This window comes from Triticum urartu, chromosome 1A (assembly GCF_056163025.1).
Source record: "Triticum urartu cultivar PI428250 chromosome 1A, HENAU_Tu73, whole genome shotgun sequence".
NCBI classification, from domain to species: domain Eukaryota; kingdom Viridiplantae; phylum Streptophyta; class Magnoliopsida; order Poales; family Poaceae; genus Triticum; species Triticum urartu.
The window spans coordinates 16,800,701-16,821,854 of NC_141873.1; the positions used below are offsets into that span (position 1 = coordinate 16,800,701).

Here is a 21,154-nt window from a genome sequence, read left to right on the forward strand (position 1 = left end):
TCTTTGTATCAGCACCTCGAAAAGAATATTGCTGACTGTGACTTTAGATGGATGTGAAAAGCTAAAATGGAAAAGTTCTTTCCTAGGCTGACAAGTACCCAAGTTGCCGTCAGAGCAATGCTACATCCACGCAAAGCTACATAAGGTTTACGTAATGCTGCTGATTTGGCAAATTTTAATTGAAATAAGGGGAGGGAGGGGGCCCCACACCCATGAAAATCAGGGGAGGAAAGAATTAGCGTAAACATTAACGCCCACGCGTGTGGGCGTCTGGCAACTCGCCCACACGCATGGATCCTCGTCCAACCAATTCTACACGAATCTTGGCGCATTCTAGCAGTTTTTGTGCCACGTAGAACTAAGCTGGTGTATGGGCATTCATCCGGTCGCTCACACGTCTTTTTTCACCACACGGGGGCTGGTGTGTGGGCGTTTAACAATTCGCCCACACACCAGTTTTCACGCACGCGGAGGGGACTGGTGTGTGGGCCTTTATCACTTCGCCCACAGGCCCGTCTCCCCGCCCACACACAAAGCTGACGGTTGCCATGTATTTCTGCAGGGTACATGGCAACTGCCCTAGTTTTGCTTGTAAGCAGATGGCAACTATCTTTTACCCGAGTTGCCATGTATTTTTGCATGGTACATGGCAACTGTCCCAACGTGCACGTAAGCAGATGGCACTCTTTTTCTTTACATGGAAACTGCCCTGGCGTGCTTGTGAGCACACGCCAACTTTCTCTTTTACCCGGACATATTTTTTTGCCATGCCTTTTTGTAGTGCTACACGGCAACTGCCTAGTGTTAGTAGGTGGCAACTCCTAAAGTTTTGAAATCATGGCAACTGCAGTAGACCAGACCATACATGGCAACTGCAGTTGAGCAACCATAGCAATTGTAGTTGTCCGACATGGCAACCGAAGTTCAGCGACATGGCAACTACAGTTAAACGAACATGGACGAGAGTCTGGACCATGGCAACTGCGGGACGCGCGATGACTGTCACGCGCGGCGTGCAGGACCACGAGGTATGAGGCCTGACGTACGGGGCATGTGGGCGTTATCTATTTCACTCACGCGCACGCGTGTGAGAGGCATCGGGAGGGGAAAAAAGATGTATAGGCATTACTTGTTTTGCCCACACGTAGGTGTATGGGCTGTTCCTTTTATACACCACACAAAATGTGTGGGCAAACCTCCCAACGCCCACATATGTGACACTTATCGACGTTCAAGAATTAGAAGGAAGGTTACGTAGGATCACATAAGATGTAGTATTATTCGTTGCCGTCATCAGCTAGGCTGACGAGTTGAGGAACTCTGGTGGACAGGACACAACTTCCTCAAAACGATCTCCTCTGCACCTCCTGAGCAGATAGGATACAACTTCCTCGAAACTTCGTACGTCCTGTTCTCCCACCAAGCTTCCTGTACTCCAAGTGTAGCTTGTTAAACATGATGTACCGTTGTACATGAAAGTTGTAACGTGGCAGGAGTCTTGGTTCGGTTAGGGTTTAGAGGCGCATAGCTTATCTCTTGTAACAACTTTCCTCTATCTCTATCCTTCTTGTTCTCCAAGATGTGAACCTCCTTAACTGTATGCGCTATCTTGGGAGGTGCGCCCCTGCATATAACATGTACGACGTCCCCTCTCGTTGAGGTAAGACGTTTTCGCTATCGCACACGGTATACAGAGCATCTCTCTTTCATCGATCTAGCATCTCCATTTCCATCTAGTACACAGCCGCCATGTCTTTCTCTAGTGCCATCCAGCCAACTCTCAATGGCGGAGTCACGAAGAAACTCTCCTGCACCAATTATGTTCTGTGGCGGACTCAGATCACGGACGAACTATCGCACATGCAAGCAACTATAAGTTCTACATGTCTATATAATCGAGTTTAACTTCATTTTGTACGTGTGATATGTGGCAAAAATTTATTTTAAAATGTTATATATTCGAGCCTTATGAGATTATTATTTTTTGCCAAATTTGGTCGGTAAGTTATCTAAGGCATTCTCCAACAGACCCAACGCCACAAATATTTTCCTCCTGCGGCACGGCGTGGACACAAAGTTCCCACTTTGCTGGTACATCAAGAACCAGAGGTGTTGCGAGATGTGCCAACGTCTGTGCTATTTTACAAAACACCAGGGGCTTTTGCTGTAGATTCAACGACGCTACTAAGCTTTACCTCCGACATTTACTTTTTTCCGGATGCCGGTGCTATTATGTGAAAATAGCACCGACATTCAGAAATAGTGCAGCGCCCCTAATTACTTAGTCCATAAGGGTTTTCCTACTAGTGTTCGGTACTACGTCTTGGAGGTGCAGAGGGCTTGCTGTGGTGAAAAATCTATTTGGTTATGTCAGGCGGATGCACCTGTGCATGCGGGCTCCTCGTTGAAGGCAGTGTCGCTGTTCCTCTGCGCCTTCTATGTTTCTTCGAGGGAAACCTCAAATCGCAGGATCGGGTGGTGGCGGCGTTTAGATGTCGTGCCCTTCCTGAAGTTGCCGCCTTGGAGCATCCAGGTTGTCGTGCATGGCTTCGTTTCTTCGCAGTGACTCGTTGAAGGCTCCAACAACTTGAGGCTATTCCCTTTCTTCCTACTTGTAGTGTGATTGCAGTGGTTTGGGGTTGTGTAGCCGCTTAAGCACATTTTATCTATTCCTGAGTGTGTTGTGGTGTTGTCGTGTCGAGTTGTACGGTTGTTGTTGCTTTATCTATAAACCGGGACGCGATCCTTTTTGATAAAAAAAACTATTTTTGTGATGTGGGTTGTGACCTAGCCATGTGGCATCCACGATTGCTCTAAATTCCTTCATTATTTGGGGTCTCCACACATTTTCATTGCCATATGCCATTGTTACACCCTCGCCAATTCCTCTCCTGTCTAGGTGATTTCATCCTCCACCTCGTTGTTATTTTTGTGGTTGAGTTGCCATTTTTCATTTGGCAAGAGTACCACATATCCACATGTCCTACTGAATTCTGAAGCGGTCTTGAATCTTGATCGAGCTTATTAAGGAACGAAAGTAGCCAACTGACGTGTTCTTGATCAAGCTCCTCTTTTTCTCATTTTATGACAAACAAGGCGTGATTAGATTCTAAGTTATTAGGCATTATTCCCATCTACTGCATGTTTTGCACTCATCCTAATGGAATATACCCACCCAGCATCCTAATTTGCCCATCCTCATTGGAGCGTCATGAAGCACATGCCTCCCTGCTAATCTAAAGTTTAATTACAAGGACTTGGACCCAGCGCAGCCTCGAGTCTTAGTCTTCATCTTCTTCCTCTTCTTCTAATCTTAAATTTGCAATCTGACGTTTAATTACTAGGACTTGGAGCCAGAGCAACCTCGAGTCTTAGTCTTCTTCTTATTGTAACAATAATTGTTCAATTTACTACAGAAAATTAGGGGCTCTGTAATCTAGCTCTTCCCAACTTCTTGGGCTGGCTTAGGGGCTGGAGACACTAGCTTGTAAAATCACCATGTAATAATCTTGTATATCCATTGGTGTTAATATAAAGGCAGTAGGCGAAGCCTACTGTCATTTGGTGCTAAAAAAGCTACAGCAAATTAGGCAAGTTGTGGACACACTGACGTCTTGCAGCCAAGCCAGCTCATCCTTTTAACTAATATATACCAACTTCTGTATCTACACAACACTCAGCATTCTCGCATGCACGCATAATCATTATTAGTACAAAGGGAACATATTATAACAGAATGGCCTGATTGAAGATGGATTTGTATTAATATATGTCAACAATGTAACTGGACTGACATGTTTATCAGAAAAAGTAATATGATCTTGTATATTAACATATGTTAACATTTGTATAAGGAGAAACTGATATGACATATGTTAACACTTGCGGAAAAGCAATTCGGGACCAGGGTCCAGATGATCCCGCTATCTGGACCATCGATGATCGTCGCGATTCGCGCGTATGCTTGTATTCTGTACCGTATTGCGCCAGCAAGAATATCCACTTAATGCGTGTAAATAGCAACGGTGTCAGGTAGGGGGACAGCCGGTACATGTGGGGCCCGTCTAGGTCCAGACGGTTCTGGACCAACGGCGCAAAACGGCCGTCCACCGACAGGGCCCATACCCAACCGCACGAACCCTCACTTTCTTCGTTCTCTTTCGTCCACACGAGTCCGAAGATATCTCTTGGGGGCTGGATAGCTCTCGCTACTGCATCAATGGCGTCCTCGTCATCGTCTACCCACCACGCGGCGGACAAGATTTTGCCGCTCATCCCCTGCCCGCACTGCAAGGATGAGCTGGTGACGCTCGTGTGCGGCCCCAACGGCACGAGGCCGGGCAAACGCTACTACAAGTGCATCTGGAAGGATGTAAGTTCGCCGTCTTATGCGAATGAAATTTCGTGATTTCATCCACTGATTTTTACTGATCGCCCCACTCCTGTTTCCCAATGTAGTCCGGCAAGTGCAGGTTCTACGAGTGGCAGGAGGGCTATGCGAGGTGGCTTCTTGCAGATCCAGGCCCTCGGTCAGTTCGATCCCACTCCCAGCCGGCAGCTACCACAAATCCATCGCCGTCCATCCAAGCCGGCCAATGTCAGGCACGCTCGACCGCTCTCGAAGACCAGTAGATTGCTGCAAACCTGGGGATCGTCAAAAACCTCCTGAGGCTTAATCTGCTCATTGCCGGGGCGAATCTCATGGCCACGGCACTGCTGCTAGCCATCTTCATCCTCGTTAGCGCGGCCATCATCATCGGGCGCGCCGGAAGCGGCTAGTTTAAGTACAAGTACTACCACCATGATGTTTAGTTTATTGCCAGCTTGATCGTGCCTAAATTTCTGTCAGATTGTCTCTTTAATGGCGCACCCACTATGATGTGTGTTGTTGTAATTGGACCAGCAATTAAGCTACTGACATGCGTGGCCACTGATCGACTTTTTCAATTTTTTTTGTCCCTCACACTGTTGTCCTAGTTTATCGCTTTAGGGCTCAGGCCATTCCCCACCACACGCCCCCATCATGTATCCCGCAACCACACCTCCAGATTCAGCCACCCACCCCCCCAACGGCGATTCTTTTCGGGGCGACGCTCGCCGTATCGCCGCTGCTCCACAGCCGCCGCCGGCCGCCTGTGAAGGATGTCAGCCCCGCATCTCTGCCCGGCCGCCACACCAGATCTCCAAGGTCCACCCCCACCCCTCCCCCCACCCCGCACACCCCTCACCACCATCGGCACAGTTCTTCAGTAGCTTCACATGCAGTTAGCGATTCGTCAGTAGCTGTACATGTACGCAGTCAGTAAGATTAGGTGTTCTCTTTGTTATTTGCCAGATGTCCGAATCACTTGGCGACGACGATTTTTCTGAACGGCATAGCGGACACCATGGGTCTGTGCAAGTTCAATCACCATCTACTAGGTTCGCCGCCACCCACGATCGATCCGATGTAGTCCCTCCAAGTTGCAAGCTGGAGAAAGACTGTTTCCAGATTGCATTTGTGATTTTCGTTATGGGCCATGTGCTTGCTCCTTCGTCCAAGCATGACTACAACAGCATCGACTTCTGGGGTGCGCTTGCCAGCACCGAAGAGATTGCTCAGTTCAACTGGTGTGAGTACGTGCTGCAGTGTTTGCTCGATGCTGTTGCAAAACTGAAGATTGATATGGACAACGGGGTGCCAGTAGCAAACCTACCAGGCTGCCATTTGTTCCTGCAGGTCACGATCTTTCTTTTCTGTTTTCCTCTCCTGTACATGGATGAATCTTAATAACCATGCATTGTTGCTATGTTTTTACCGACTGACACTCACGCAAGGTTACCCATCCAACTGCAGGTTTTCTTTCTTGACAATCTTGACCTTGGGCTATTCAACCTGAAGCATGACGCGCGCCCGAGGGTGAAACTGTTCGACCAAGATTGTTTGCGTAAAATGACAACAATGGCCTCTGATGTCGGCGTACCCGAGCCGTCCTTCGCATCCGCAATGGTATACGTCTGATGCCCCCCGGTCTCATTTTTCACATACCAACCATTGTGGAGATGTCGCCCGTACCTAACATGATTTTTTTCCGGATTATTCACTATCTGCGTGACACAGCTCAGGGACCCGTCAACCGTCTGCTACTCCAGGAGTGTACGAACTGACAACAAGAGGAGTGACGCACCTGCATTGCCCCGCACATGGGGCAATCAATATCATTCATCCAGTTGCTCGCGCTTACCTAATGCCACCACGGACAACTCGCCTCCCATTGCCACAGGGTCCGTCTCCCATTTCGTACCACCCAGACAGCCATCAGCAATGGAGTTCTCTAATTACATTGCAAATCGATATCCGGCGATGGTAAGCATCCTTCTAGCTGGTAGCAGATTTTTTAAATTTTTGCAATGACCCCACACGGTTTCTTGCCCGTCATTACCTTCAATTATATTTTTTGTCTCCCCTCCTAGTAATTTTTTCTGCCTGTTTTTCAGTCGTCACAACCAATTGCAGTCCTCCTACGCGAGCAGAACGCACGCGCGATCCGTCACGTCACCATGGCAAGACAAAACATTCAGAATGATATGGTTTCATTCTCAGACAAGCTAATGCATGCACTCGCTTCAGCTTGCACTTGTTGTGCTGCAAGGGGTTTGCTTGATTGTCCTCTCAAACCTCGCTCGGCGACGGTAGACGAGCAGAGTGTGTCTACTAATAGTAAACGAAAACCTCATCCTGCTGGACTCACTCCCACTGCAGAAACATCCTACAAGACTCCGAAGGCTCGCAAGCTATCTGGTGTCAGGCTTGATATGTCTGACGGTGAAGGTAATCCAACAATCTGTTCTAACATCTAAATCATTTTTCCCATTCATTCAAACCACAGCATGTGGCAGAACAACTCTGCTTCTAAAGCATTTTTTACTGCCACAGGGTCTTCACGCCGAACAGCCATGCAAAAAATGTTTACGTCCGATCTGGTCTCACCAGCCACCCTCGTCCACGACAGAACCCCACTCAAAGGCACAGCCGCACCTCAAGCGAGGATCGAGGCTATCTGCAACTCTGTTAAGCGCTACGCCTCATGCATAGCGGAAGCAGTCAAGGATCTATACTGCTCAAGTCCACTGGAGGACCAGACCTCAATCTGTTTTGGCGTTTCTTGTGGCCCTCTACCTAAACGCAAGTACATATCGTCAAGGAGCTATGCCAGCAATCCGTGGTTCTCAGGGAAAGCTGTAGTGCCTCCTAAAACTCAAACAGGAGAATTGCTTTCAGCATACTTGCCATCACTTCCCGACAACCAGCTTGCACGGTCAGTACTTGCTCATCCCTAAGACTCAACAATTTTTTGTCGTTTCTTCCTAAACCCTGCGCCATGCACTCACGAAACGTCCGTTTTGTTATCAGAAATTGGGTATTGCATGCCGCCCCTCGCCTTGTCAAAGTAACTGCACAAGAAATCATCCACCAGCTTGTTCGCAACGGCATGCTCGATCATGAGTTGGGTTCTATACTTATCCGTCGGCAATCCCAGCTCGACGCTGATGCAAGCCTAGGCACTCCTCACCTGACACATCGTCACCTGCTGGAATGCGACTTCTCGGTAAGGACACCCCGTCAAAGTAAATTATCCCTTCAAGGCAATTACATAACTCGACCTCACATTCCCCCCCACATGTCAGACGCTGGCTCTTGCCGACAACGCAACTATATCAAGTTTCATAGAGATTCAAAATCAGTTCATCGGGCCCAACATCACACATGCAATCGAGGCATGTCAGCTGGTATGATTAAAGTCTAATTGCTTAACCGCAGCAATTTCTATTCGTGCACAAATGGTTAGGCAAAATTATTTTTTCGCTTACCGTCTTATTTCGGTGCACCCCCCCCCCCCCCCCCCACCGCAGTTCTACATCCCTGCAATACTCCAGGAGGGATGGGCTTTGTACATCTGGGACATGCTGTCTAGGATCATTCACATCATCTCCCCTGCCGCTGGCCCAATGGGATGCAATGCAGATCAGAAGGATCGTCATGAGCTCATAGCGTCGCGTCTTCATGACGCCTTGTTTGCATGCCTCAACGATTTTTTTGCTGGCTGGCCCACACCTAAGGAGAACTGGACTACTAAATACCCACTTCTAATGCAAACTTCGGTTACCAGGTTTTAACCATGAACTGACATGCATCCTTATTTTTTAAACTACAGATATCAACTAGCCTAACCACTACATAATATTTTTGTGTTCTGTCAGGCAAGAAACTGGATTATGCGTCATGCATATCATGAGGTACCATGACGGGGAAAAAGTGCGGAATGCGCTTACCAAGGCATGTCTCATGCATCGGAGAAGCTTTCTCATTTCTATTACTGAAAAGTTCCTTAGCTTTTGCATTTTCCGTTTTAACTGGAATTATGGTACAACCTGATGCAGGAAAATCTGTCAGTCAACAGGTTGTGTTGCATCCAGGAGATGATGAAGCTTCAGGGGAACCAATCATCACTCCCAGCCGATGCACTATGGTCAGTATTTGCTCCAAGTGATGGATTCGACGACGACATGGCTGCTTAACTGTCCAACTCCAACATAGGGATCTTTCTTTCTCTATGTGTATTTCGTTCCCCGAAGCAACAATCTGCTGAATTTGTTCTTTTTCTTTAAGCAACTGCCATCGTGTAGTAACAAACTCCCCAGCCGTTTCATTTTGGTACGGTGTTTTCATTTGTTTCCCACCGATCTTAACTCCACACTTCATTTCTAATTAAGACAACTCATGCCAAAATTTATCCTACTAACTCGAACACAGTATCATACTCATACCAGCAATCCAGCTTCAACAGTTAACTCTTTTCTGTCACTCCCTTACATTCCTTGTCTCAATTGTGCATTTTCCATGTGGTCACAAAGTTCCCACACAAATAACCTTTTCCTACAACCCACTTCACATTTCGTTAAGCAATATCCTCAAGGACACACAATAAATCAGTTTCGAAAGCAATCCCTCATCGCCACGCACATTTTTTCCCCTATCCCGTATATTCTACACCAACGATATTCTAAAACCATATTGTTTTTCACACTCTCTTCCGAAAGTGTTTCATTTTTCCATTGCCCCTCAAATTAATATCGCGTCAACTCCATGCATCCCATGCCCCCCCCCCCCCCCCGCCCCCCCACGGAACTCCGGAAGCGAATTACTTCAATGCACATAACCGAAACTATGGCATTTTCAAGCTAGTTGTACATTAATGAAGGATTAGTACCATATGAGTCTACCCGTCAACATACATAAGTCGATATTTTAGGTTCTTACAATAAGACATCTGGGAATTAAATTCACCAATCCCTGGGTTCGAAGGATCAGAGGAGCCTAGCAGTTTTCATCTCTTACATCCTTCGAAACGCAAAATGAGCGGTCACACACCGCAGTGTGACTCTCCCTATTCACTGGCTGCCCTCAGGCAGAATGGAAGCCTTGCCCTGTTCTCCTTCATGGTCACAAGCTTGTAGACCAGAGATTTCGCCATGTACTCAAGCTGCCCCTGACGAACGAGAAGGCCATTTTTTCGGTCAGTTACCAAATAAAATGTTGCCAGCATGTCTACCAAAAATGGGACAAATGTCAACAAACTTACATCAGTCAGTGCAGTAACTCTCTGACCGTTGTAGTCACGGAGGCAGTGCATTGCATATATCCAGCTTTCCTCCCTGACATTTTTGCACACATAAATTTTGAGTAACAACAATCACACAGCACAAATGCATTCATATATGCGTGGCACGCAGTACCTTTCACAGTGGCCATACACTCCCGTGTTGAACTCCAGTGTCCAACCTTCTGAGGAGACACGGACCCCAGGAATGCACTCGTGTATGCAACGACGCAGGTTAGAAATCACCCTCGTTGCATTTTTCTTGTGTTTATCATTCACCTCATTAGGTAGTTCTTGTGTCTCCACTGGGTCCATCACCAAGCACTTTTTCTTCTCCAAGTTAACTGCATAAACAGCCCAGCTATCGCGGTGCTTCAACAGCAGCATTACCTGCAACAAAACAGGTTGTATGTAACTTCCCGCTTTATTTTTTAAGCATGGAATATATGCAAATCATCACTGTGGTCGAAACAGGAACGACCGTACGAATTGGAAAAATGATCGTACTTCTTGGCACGCTTCAATCCTGACTCCAATATGTTCCTCTGTTATCATAGTTGCAGTATAATCGTAGTCAAGGTCTGAAGCCCGCTCGGCTTCAGCCAATTCTGCCTGCAATACAAATAGGTAGTTAGATTTTTTTCATGATCATTAACCCTTGTACTTGCCCGCTCTAGTTTCCTACTATATCTAACCCTTACCGCCAGCCTGAAGTCTGGTATCATCCTAAACCGTTCTGGCAAACCAGCAAAAAGAATTAACTCCTCCTTCCGCACCAACCGGAACATGTTAACCATGTGGTCAAGATCCGGATCACCATCGCGGTCAAAGTACATTTGGATCTGGGTCCCCGTCAACTGTGTGGTGTACGGGTGTGTATGAGTGTACCATGGCCTGCATTTTTGCATTGACAGAACAGTTAGACATTGATCGTTAAACATATGCGAGCATAGAACGACCACTATCTGATTGACCTGACCTTGCAAATTCCATAGAAGAGCATCTGTCTATCTTGTCAAACAACCCCATCACATCACATCCAATTGGCTCATCTGGATGAAGACCGAGCTTGCCTGGGTACTTCTCCCTCATCTCTTTCTTAGGCTTGATGTACTGGCTAAGATGCGGTGGCACTTGGACTAATTTTTGATATACCACAGAAAACAGATGTCAGGAAGAACATCTTATTTTAGTTTAGCACCGCATGCAGCATAAATAAGTTGATGATTGTCTCACGACGTACCATCGTCATCATCTGGTGTACCATGGTGCCCACCGTCTCTTATCATCGGCCCAACTTGCCCACCGTCTCTAATCATCGGACCACCTTGTATTGAGTATGAATAGTCAGCCATGAACATTTAGCCTGGAATAAACAACCCAACTATTCATTTCATGTTTTATATTTACCTCCTGCCATAGCTCTACGGATCGCTTCAATTACTGGATCCTCTAGAACCACCGCCTCCTTTCCCTTGTCCTCTGCAAAATAGCGGAAAGCTTGGGATAAGTGCTATCAACAATAACAGTCGTTCAGCCTAATAAATGTTTTTCCAGGCTTAATTTTTTTCAATAGCTCTAATTTCACTTACGTTTTGATATTTGCCGCAGAGGACCATACCCTAGGGGGCACACGTCACTACCAGATGCCACACCAACTGTCCCAGGCATGTTCACACTCATTTCCGGGACAGCCTGGGCATCATGCACCGCACACTCTTCCACGGGGGCTGGGGCAACCGTGATCGGCATTGCCTCTGGCTGCGAAACAATTTCAGACAAAAACCTGACCTTCTTACGCTTAGGAGCATCATCATCACCACCAGCCCTCTTCCTCCCCCCACCACGATTACCATCGACTGCCACTTTATCAGTTGTGATCCTTATTGGGGTAAGTGTCCTCATGTCATCAACCATAATCATCCGCGGCACGGCTGATATTCCTGCTCCACACAGTTAGAGTCAAATTAGTTCACGAAAATGCAAATTTCTCAGCGGTGTTTCTAGTTCACTGGTTCTATACCTGCTTTACCATTCCCGGCTTGATCTTGTTGTTCTCTCTGAGCAGCCACCGCAAGTGGATCTTCGACCACATCATTTGCTTCTATCTCTGCATTTTAGAAACGATGCCGACTTAGTGCACACCAACCTGTTTGATATTTTTTTATGAACGTGCTTTCTTTTAACACATACCTTTGCTTTCCAGCTTCTTTGCCAACTCTCGAGCGTACTCTCCGTCTGTTGCAAACATTTTCCGAACCGGAGAGGCTGCTCTACTTGGACCTGCATCTCCAACGCCACTACTTGGACCCCCTGCCACGAAATTTTTGTTCTTGCTTTTTTAAATCACACCCCACATTTGAACTTTCTTAATATCCATCTTATTTATTGTAGCATCTCTATGTCAACTGAATAGAACTCACCCGGTGATGCAAACATTGCACGCAGGCAGAAGGCGATATCATCATCCAGAAGAGCCACCTCCTCATCACTCTCGGCATACGGTACAAGTGTTGGATGCTCCCATGCACCTCTGTACGCAAACCACTTTCAGTAAGACCATCCGACGGGTTACCAACTGCGCCGGCAGCCACACCACTACCAGATGGATTACCGAAGCTTCCATCATCTGCACCAAGTGCACTGTATCTGGATGCAGCATGGGGAGTATGTTTCGTTCCAGGTGCACATATCAAAGCTAGCCACAAACGAAGGCAAGTCAGAGTTTTTTTATCTACAAGAATCGTACTCCCATTTATTTCTAGCATTTTCCTGAAATTAATATATGTTCTTACCTTACCCAGTTGGTCCTCCAATAGATGTACCACTAGAAGAGCCAACCATCAAGTCCATGCTCGAACTGCTGCTCCCCAAATCTGCATTTTCATAGTAATTTCCCTGGTAATTAGCTAACTCGCTCAGAAATGTAACTCATTCAATTTTTTTATGCCACAAATAAACACATTTTACATATTACTAATTACATACATGTTATGGGACGGATCGTTGCACCAGTGCTAACAACACCCGGAAACAACTTGCTCCCAAAGCAGAATTGTAGCCTTCTCATTTTCTCATCTGCTTGTCTCATCAACTCGCCAACCACCGAGCTTCGGTTCACCTCATTAGTCTCTGCCGCAACTGTTAAGACAGCATCTGCCAGCATTGGCTTCACATGCTCCTCCAGCACAGACATGATGGTTTCCATGCCCTGTCCACAACACCATATCGAAACAACGAGACACAGAATTTTTAGCATCTCAACACCATTTGCTAATTAAGAGACAATGGTTTTACTAACTCCTTACCTCCGCAACCTCCACAGCGCCTGCCCATGGTACTACATCTGTCCTCGGCACCATCAGTGGGTGCCACCTCATTGCTAGGCCAACCATGCTCCCTTCGGGTTTTGTCTGCGCCCACAAAGAAAATGAAGGCATATATCATTTCATCCACATACAGACATGCTATTCTGATTAAGTAGGAAGAATCCAATTTTTTTTGTCAAAATCAGGTTTCATATGCGGTTTTTTTGCAAACCTTGTATCTCCGTGTTTCCGCCGGCCTTTCCCTGTCTTCCTCAAACAAAGTGATCAGCTCATCCATCTTCTCCGATGAATAAGCTGCAATCTTGGGCACCAGGTCTATGCTAATATTGGCCCCCTTGAAGTCAACCCACTCCAGGCAGAATAGCTGCTTATGTAATTGCACACAAGAGATAGGTCAGCAAAAATATCAACCTGCATCAGTTTTCTTCAACAAACTACAGTTATCTCTTTTCTGACCTGCACAAGGAGATTGCAGCCGCCTATGGTGTATGTCTTTGCACCAGTTAGGAGATCTGCTTTAAATTTCTCAGCAGCTCGCCTCGTGACAGTAAGAATGTACCCTGCCCAGTCGTACTCTCCAATTATGCTTGGGTCCTCAACACATGCCAGCAGCTCATCTGGCACGTTGGCTTGCCCACTCTTGGGGTCAACCTGAGTACAGCAAACCATCAACGTGTATGCTATGCGTGCCGACTCGAGCTGCTGTGCCGACATCTCATCAGGATCACAGATCTGAGCAATTTTTTGCAGATCTCCAACCTTAACTCCAGCAGATGCTCTAACATCCAAACCCAACAAGGACTGGACTTTCTCGACAGTACGTGCCCTGTCTACCAGAGGACCAAATTTAACAGGCCTCGTCCCGGACACGACGCCAGTTATCCTAGACACAGCATCCCTGTCTAAGTACCTAACTTGCCCATCCGGGAAAGTCATACCCATCGTTTTCGGATCCAATATAGCTAACACACGTGCGTAGAACCTTCTATTCGTTTTCCCAGCTACTCTAACTGTCAGGAAACTGCCAAGCCCGGTGCTCCTCACCACTGGGTACAGAATCGAACCGACACTGAACAAGGTTGTTGGAGTGGAGGTGTTCCTTGTCGATGGCCCTGGCAGTTTCTCCGCCGCCAGCGCAGCTTCGTTTGGCTCGATCTCGGCTTCATCCGCTGGGGCCGGTAGCTGCAGCTTGCTACCCCACTGACGTACAACATTGCCAGATCCAACATCAGCAGTCGCTCTCCCGCGGCTCCTAGTGCGGCACTTCTTGGAGGAAGAAGCTTCCCCCTTCATGGTGCCACCGAAGCTACAAAAATTGAGAGGACAATGAGCACCAAGAATTAGTTAAGATCAAAATGCAAGCTTATTGGATAGCAAAAAAAACGACGGCTGGAATCCGATCTACTAACCACTGACGCTAGCTCGGAGGAGATGCAAGGCGGCGTTGACCGAATCAAATTCACCACGAGCGCAGACCCAATGTTCCTCCTCTTTTTTCTTGCTCTCGCTCTTATCTCTCCTCCTATCTCTCACTCTCCAACGAGCTCTGGTGTATAGCTGGGAGTACGATGTGGGGGGATGGGGCCCCGTTGGCCAGTCCTAGCCACACCCTTGTCAATACAACCACCTCGGTCAAAAAAAGACGACGTGGAACCCCAGCTACCACACGGCATTGTTTCCCAATCCCACGCCCCTGTCTCGCTTGGCGGGATTTTTCCCGCCCAACACACCACAAATCACACTTGCCACGACTGGTTGGTGCGATAGCCCAAACATTTTCGCTGCACACAAATTTTTAGCGTTCTGAGACCGATATAAGCAAACGACTCCTACGACAGGTTCACCAACGGTACACGATGGGTGCAAATCTTTTTTTCTGAATCCTGATACAACTCCGGTCTGTGGTCCACGCGTGATCAACCCGGTGCACGATCAAAGTGATCTGTACAGTTCAATTTATCCATGCGCATGTGCCAGCCACCACTTCGATCCACTGGCGTAGTGCCAAAAACAAAGGGAATGTCGTCACCAGTGCACACGGGCACCCAGACCGTGCTGGTCCCTCCGCAAAGCACATGCCCTCAAGAAAAACTTAATGCAACTCCCAATAATTGACCGTGGGGATCCGCAAGCATTACTATCGTTTATCGGCACGACCGACATGCATGCAAGACAGAACGGCTATTTGCTAAGACTTTTTTCTAGTCACAAGGAGGCCCTGCTAGATCCAATGGATGGCTGGGTTCGTTTACATGCTACTTTGCGGCGATGATAAAAGCGTATCCTCTTTTTAAAATGCATCCACTTGATTCTCTCAACTAACCATCGAATCTACGGAAAAGTTGTTTTTTCGTCCGGCAGCGAAACTTTACTGTTTGTTTCCCTACATTTCCAAACAGAGGGAAAAGCGACACGCTTTTCCGAACACATCCCACAGATGTTCGCTCTGACAGCAACCTAAATTACTACCGCCCCACACGATGATTAGGTTTTTTTCAAAACTATGTTATTTTTTGTAGCAATTTCAGAAACTATAGCGAAGAATGAAAAAAACGCAAAACTAGTAGCCCGTCGGCCAGGAGTGGGCCGAAAAGGCAGTTTTCGGCCAGGGTGTAGCCGAAGTAGGCTTTTCGGCCGCGCTTGGGCCAAAAACTCGCTGTTGGCGGGGGCCCGGCCGAAAATAGTAGCTTCGGCTACTAGGCGGCCGAACTGGGCCGTTTTCGGCCCACCGGTGACCGAAGCTGGCCTTTTCGGCCAGGCTTCAACCGAAGAGGTTTTCGGCCAGGTCTAGGCCGAAAAGGTGCGGATAAGCACCCGTTCGCCCCTGCGCTGCTGTTCTTCGTTTCCCTTTCTCTCTCTCTCAGTTCTTCTCTGTAGAACTCCCCCCCGCGCTGATCTCCTCCATTTGCCACACATTTGCAAATCCAACCCACAGAATCAGTAGATCATAGCAATCTCCACCGGCCTACGGTGTTATTTTTTGCTATGGGATAGTTTTTGATGTGTTTGGGGAGGAGCAGCCATGGTGGGGAGGTGGAGCCATGGTGGGGAGGAGGACGGGTAGTAGGTGGTGGTGACTAGTAGCAGCAGCTGCAGAGGAGGAGGTGGTGAGGAGGAGGAGCAGGTTGGGGGCTGACCGGAGTTGAACCTCCGGTCGTCGGGGGCGGCGTTGTCGTTCTCCGGTGGTGCAAGTACTTCGCGAGGTGGCCGGTGCCGCTGAGTCAAAGAGAGAAGCAAGAAGTGGACACACACTTCGAAGGTATAATCACGTCGTCACAAATATTATGTAAATATTAGCGCATAGTTCGTGTAGCGGATAATATTAGTGTTCGTTGTGAATTTCAGTGTTAATTTAATTTAGGAGGCATTTTAGCGCATAGTTCGTGTAGCGGATAATATTAGTGTATATTGTGAATTTTAGTGTTAATATATTTTTGGAGGCATTTTAACGCATAGTTCGTGTAGCGGATAATATTAGTGTATATTGTGATTAATATAGTTTAGTTAGTGTATATATAAGTCATATTATGAATTTTAGTGTTAATATATTTTTGGAGGCATTTTAGCGCATAGTTCGTTGTGATTAATGAGAAGATGGCAATGTCTGACAGGTGAAAATGTCTGAATCAGTAAATCTGAATGTTTACTACGGCGCTGGTAATGTTCGATATAATGAGTTGGGGGTTGATCTTAGCGAGTTTAAAAATGGCGTTATGACACTAGCTGACCCGGACAGACTGGACATTAGACAGTTGAAGTACTGGTTGACAACTAGTTTCGGTCTGGATCCTGAAGTATGTTCCGTCAGTATTCATGCATTATGGACCAAATCTTGTAAAAATGTCAAGTGGGAGTTGATGCCGGTAGATAGGAGCCAGCATTGGTTGTCCCTGTTAAGGCGCTGCCGAGACCGAAGAATCCACCCATATGCACTTGTGCAACCTGTGCCGAAGGAGGAGAATACCGTACAACTCCACAGGGGGTATGAACCCGGCCAAGGCAGTGAAGTGGCTAACGAGATTGTTTTATCCGGGTCACAGCCACAAGATGTGGATGCTAGCCAGCCGGAGAAAGAGTCAGACTACGTGCCACACAATGTTTGTGGTCCTGATACTGGGCAGAGTAGCCAGTCGATAATATTAGTTGTTTCTGGTTTTGCTGATGGGGATGAGGAAGGGGATGAAATGCAGAGGGTGATGGAGGAAGAGGACGAGGATGGATTGGTGGAGGAACTGGATTCTGAAAATTCTGAGGATGAAGTTGAGGTACCGATTCCTTCTGCATGGGAGCAGGACATATCCACCGGCCTTACGGTGAACGATGGCCATGAGACTCCATGGCAGTATAATCTGAACCAAGTACAAATAGGGGCTATGTTTGATACAAAGAAAAAATTGAAGTATGCGGTGATAAAGTGGGCTATGTCTACGCAGAGGGTTTTGAAGACACACATATCAATTCCAACAAACTATACCGTGAAATGTGTTGTAACAGGTTGTCCTGGGAAGGTGCACGGTCACGTGCCGAAGTATGACATCCACTGGGTTGTCACCATTGTCGTCCCACATAATTGTGTGAGGACGAACCTGCTGGTGAAGCATCCGAACCTGACTTCAAGTCTCATTGCGCAACTCATGTATACTGAGATAGTAGAGAAGAAAGATATGGAAGCAAAACACATCCAGACAGCAGTGAAGGTCAGATGGAATTATGTCATTGCTTATGGGAAGGCTTGGAGCGCTAAGCAGAAGGCTATGGAGGAAAGGTTTGGGACGTTCTTCAACTCATATGATAATGTTGTCCGTCTCCTGGGCATACTGAAGGAGAGGAATCCCGGCACTTATGTGAACGTATAACACATGAGGTTGCTGAGTATACCAGATTTCAAGGTGTTGAAACGAGTGTTCTTCTCATTTGCTATGTGCATCGAAGCTTTCCGGCATTGTCCTCCTGTTATGTTTGTGGATGGTACATTCCTGACCGGTCAGTATAGAGGGCAAATCCTGACTGCTATTGGTGTGGACGGGAACAATCAAATCATCCCACTTGCCATGGCATTTGTGGAGGGTGAGAACTTTCTCAGCTGGGTTTGGTTCTTCCGCCAAGTGAAAATTGCCATCGTGAAGGACCGACCAAACGTGTGTGTCATTCATGACAGACATGCTGGTATATTGAAGGCCGTGAAGACACTTCGGAATCCAGCAGATGATGAACCAACACCTTGGAGGGACTTGCAGAGCCGGTGGTGCATGCGCCATCTTGGGGCTAATTTTTTCTCACAGTTCAAGAACAAGCGGTTGATGAACTTGTTCAAAAAATTATGCAAGCAGAGCCAGCAGCGGAAATACGAATTTATTTGGTCAAAACTAGATGAGTTTACTAAGAAGCAGGTCCGTGCAAGGAAGAAAATGGAAGAAGATCAGGTTAAATTAGCAGCACTCATCGCGGAGCTAGAGGAGCCAGTTGGTCTTTGTGACTTGCCAGCAATTGACCCTCCTAATACTAAGAGAAAGAAGGGAAGGGCAATAAAGAATTTTTCTGAATGGATAGAGAAAGAGCCTCCAATGAATTGGTCTTTGCTGCATGACACACATGGAGCTAGGTATGGCCACATGACAACCAATCTTGCAGAGGTGTATAACTTTGTGCTGAGAGGGAATAGAGCATTGCCACTCACAGCTATTGTGGAGGCTGTATTCCATGGCACTTTGAGATATTTCAGAGAAAGGCACGAGTTAGCAAAGAAGCATATTGAAGATAATCAGAACACACCTTATTGTAGCCGTGTCATGGAATACATGGCAAAGAAGATAGAGAAAGCAAAGAAGCACAGTGTCAGACTCATAGGGAATCAAGAAAGGATGTATGAGGTTCAGCTTCCTACCGATGGTTTTGGTTCTGGAAATGAGGTGAAGACACACGAGGTAAAAATTGGAACGGAATTTTATCCAACGTGTGAGTGTACATGCAACAAACCGAAGTTGCTGCACCTACCTTGCTCTCATGTGTTGGCTGCCTGTGGCCAGATTCAGTTGGATGCTATATCCTTCGTGTCCCCATACTATTTAAAAGAGGCAGTGTTCAACACCTGGATAGGCGAGATGACAGGGTTTAGAGTCGTCGGCAATTTCAACAAGGTAAACGACGGTGAGAGAGTATACATCCCGCATCCAGACCTTAGGCGAACAAGTAGGGGCAGACGAAAGGCCCGTCGCATCCGGAACGATATGGACCAGTCTGAAGCTGGTGGAGCAACCAGACAATGTTTGTTATGCGCGGCTTATGGGCATAGGATGAAATATTGTCCCGACCTGAACAAAGATGGTGCTTCCGCATCGACGAGTGCTTCCACATCGACGGCTGCGACAACAGGAGCAAGAGGGCCGCGTGGTCGTGGCAGTCGAGGCCGAAGGGGCGGACGAGGAAGAAATAACTCACAAGCTATATAATGTGCCGTAGTGGGTTTTAATATGTAATATGTCAGGACTATGTTTTAATTTGTAATATGTGAGGACTATGTTTTAATTTGTAATATGTCAAGACTATTTTTAATATGTAATATGTCAGGACTATGTTTTAATTCGTAATATGTCAGGACTATGTTATAATTTGTAATATGTCATACTATGTTTTATTTGCACCTGAGATTTGTTGTTTGAATTGCAGATATGTCTTCGTATCCGTTGCTTAATGGTAACATCGATAGAAAGCACCGGGGCGCCCTTACGGAAGCGGGCAACAACTTAGACGTGTTGGTCACTCGTACCCCAAAGACTAACTGGCTGATACACGATTCATGGGTTGATAGGTATGTGTGCATATAATGGAGACCATATAATGACTTACTATGTTTGACATACTTTTCATAACCGCTAACAATCTCTTTATTTTGTAGGTTAAGTTGGGCTGGACTTCTACCCTTGGCACGGCTGGTTGAGGGTACATTGGACGAGTGGATTGATGGTCCGGACTTAGATGAGGCAGGTGAACCATTGCAGTTACACAAGAGGCAAGTGAGACGTTTCTCTTACGACAAGTCACTCCTTACCTGCTTAGTAGATAGATGGAGATCAGAAACACATACGTTCCACTTTCCTTGGGGAGAGATGGCGCCTACTTTACAGGATGTGTCTTACTTGTTGGGATTACCTCTGGCCGGTGCTGCCATAGGTCCCTTAGAGGCAGAATCTGGGTGGCAAGCAGCGATGCAGACCCGTTTTTTGGCTGCAGTCCCGACTGCTAGGGCTATAGACAACGATCCTCATGGACCTCTTTTTAGATGGTTGAGCCAGTTTTAGGTAACCATCACGGCCACTTAAACAAATGTTGTTTTTTAGTTGTCCGATGTTCATACAATTATTACGTTTCTATGTAGATTGTCTCGTTAGGACATCCCGACGTTCAGTTGTCGGAGGCTCAGATTGACCGGTCCCTAGAGGCATATATTCTTTGGCTGTTCGGCAAGACAATGTTTACGGAGAACCACGTGACCACTGTCGATGCACGACTCATCAGTATTGCACGAGAGATAGCTGAAGCACGTTGCCCTGCGGATATTCTACAGAGGAGTTTTGGTTCTGCTGTGTTAGCGGCTACGTACAGAGGCCTGTGCAAAGCTTGCTTGTTGAAGTCTAGAAAATCTAGTCTTGTTGGATGTCCATTATTGTTGCAGCTTTGGTCATACGAGAGGTTCCCTATTGGACGACCCTATGTCTACATTGATAAACCTTTTGGTTTGGAGGACTTAGCTGGGACTTATGTGCCTGCTATCGGGACTTACCTACTATGGGATCTGTTTGGACACGGCGAGAGGTACTTTTATATTAAGTAACAATTAATTCAATTATTTCTTGCCATTCAATAGTATTGCTGATGCTTATTTGTTGTCATGCACAGAGACAGTTTGCGCATACTCAGGTTAGGTGATGCTACCCGTCCTTCATGGCGCAGTTTGATAGTTTGCACGAGGATCAAGTTATTTGGGAGCCATACTCGCCTCAGGCTATATCATCGAGGTACCCAGTTGGGATTTCTGGATTGTGCACTAGAGATCGGCACTTTTGGATGACCAAGGCCAAGTTGGTGTTCGACGTGACGGTTGAGGAGATGTCTCTTCATAGGGTGATGAGACAGTTCGGTCTATATCAACAGCCTGAGATTCCAGTTATTCCACACTTGCCAGAC

The 21,154-nt window shown here is 46.8% G+C and overlaps 3 protein-coding genes and 1 long non-coding RNA gene across 4 annotated transcripts in view; 2 read left to right on the forward strand and 2 right to left on the reverse strand.

Moving 5' to 3' along the window:
* LOC125542949 (disease resistance protein RPP13) overlaps window positions 1-21,154 on the reverse strand; it is a 166,634-nt gene that overhangs the window by 100,490 nt on the left and 44,990 nt on the right. The window lies entirely within an intron of this gene.
* Window positions 5,037-8,416, forward strand: LOC147988450 (uncharacterized). The gene is made up of 9 exons (XM_087542647.1): window positions 5,037-5,188; window positions 5,336-5,719; window positions 5,837-5,989; window positions 6,101-6,346; window positions 6,478-6,811; window positions 6,917-7,298; window positions 7,394-7,589; window positions 7,894-8,150; window positions 8,242-8,416. The coding sequence occupies exons 2-9, from the start codon at window positions 5,336-5,338 to the stop codon at window positions 8,414-8,416; spliced, it is 2,127 nt and encodes a 708-aa protein (XP_087398773.1). The 5' UTR covers window positions 5,037-5,188.
* Window positions 9,429-11,710, reverse strand: LOC147988451 (uncharacterized). Its single transcript, XM_087540672.1, has 9 exons — window positions 11,234-11,710; window positions 11,052-11,123; window positions 10,885-10,968; window positions 10,621-10,780; window positions 10,343-10,535; window positions 10,149-10,253; window positions 9,778-10,031; window positions 9,624-9,696; window positions 9,429-9,530 (listed from the first exon to the last, which is right to left on the reverse strand). The coding sequence occupies exons 1-9, from the start codon at window positions 11,562-11,564 to the stop codon at window positions 9,429-9,431; spliced, it is 1,374 nt and encodes a 457-aa protein (XP_087396798.1). The 5' UTR covers window positions 11,565-11,710.
* LOC147988452 (uncharacterized) lies at window positions 12,450-20,199 on the forward strand. Its single transcript, XR_015615366.1, has 3 exons — window positions 12,450-12,542; window positions 19,637-19,778; window positions 19,866-20,199. It is a non-coding gene; the product is annotated as an uncharacterized LOC147988452 (long non-coding RNA).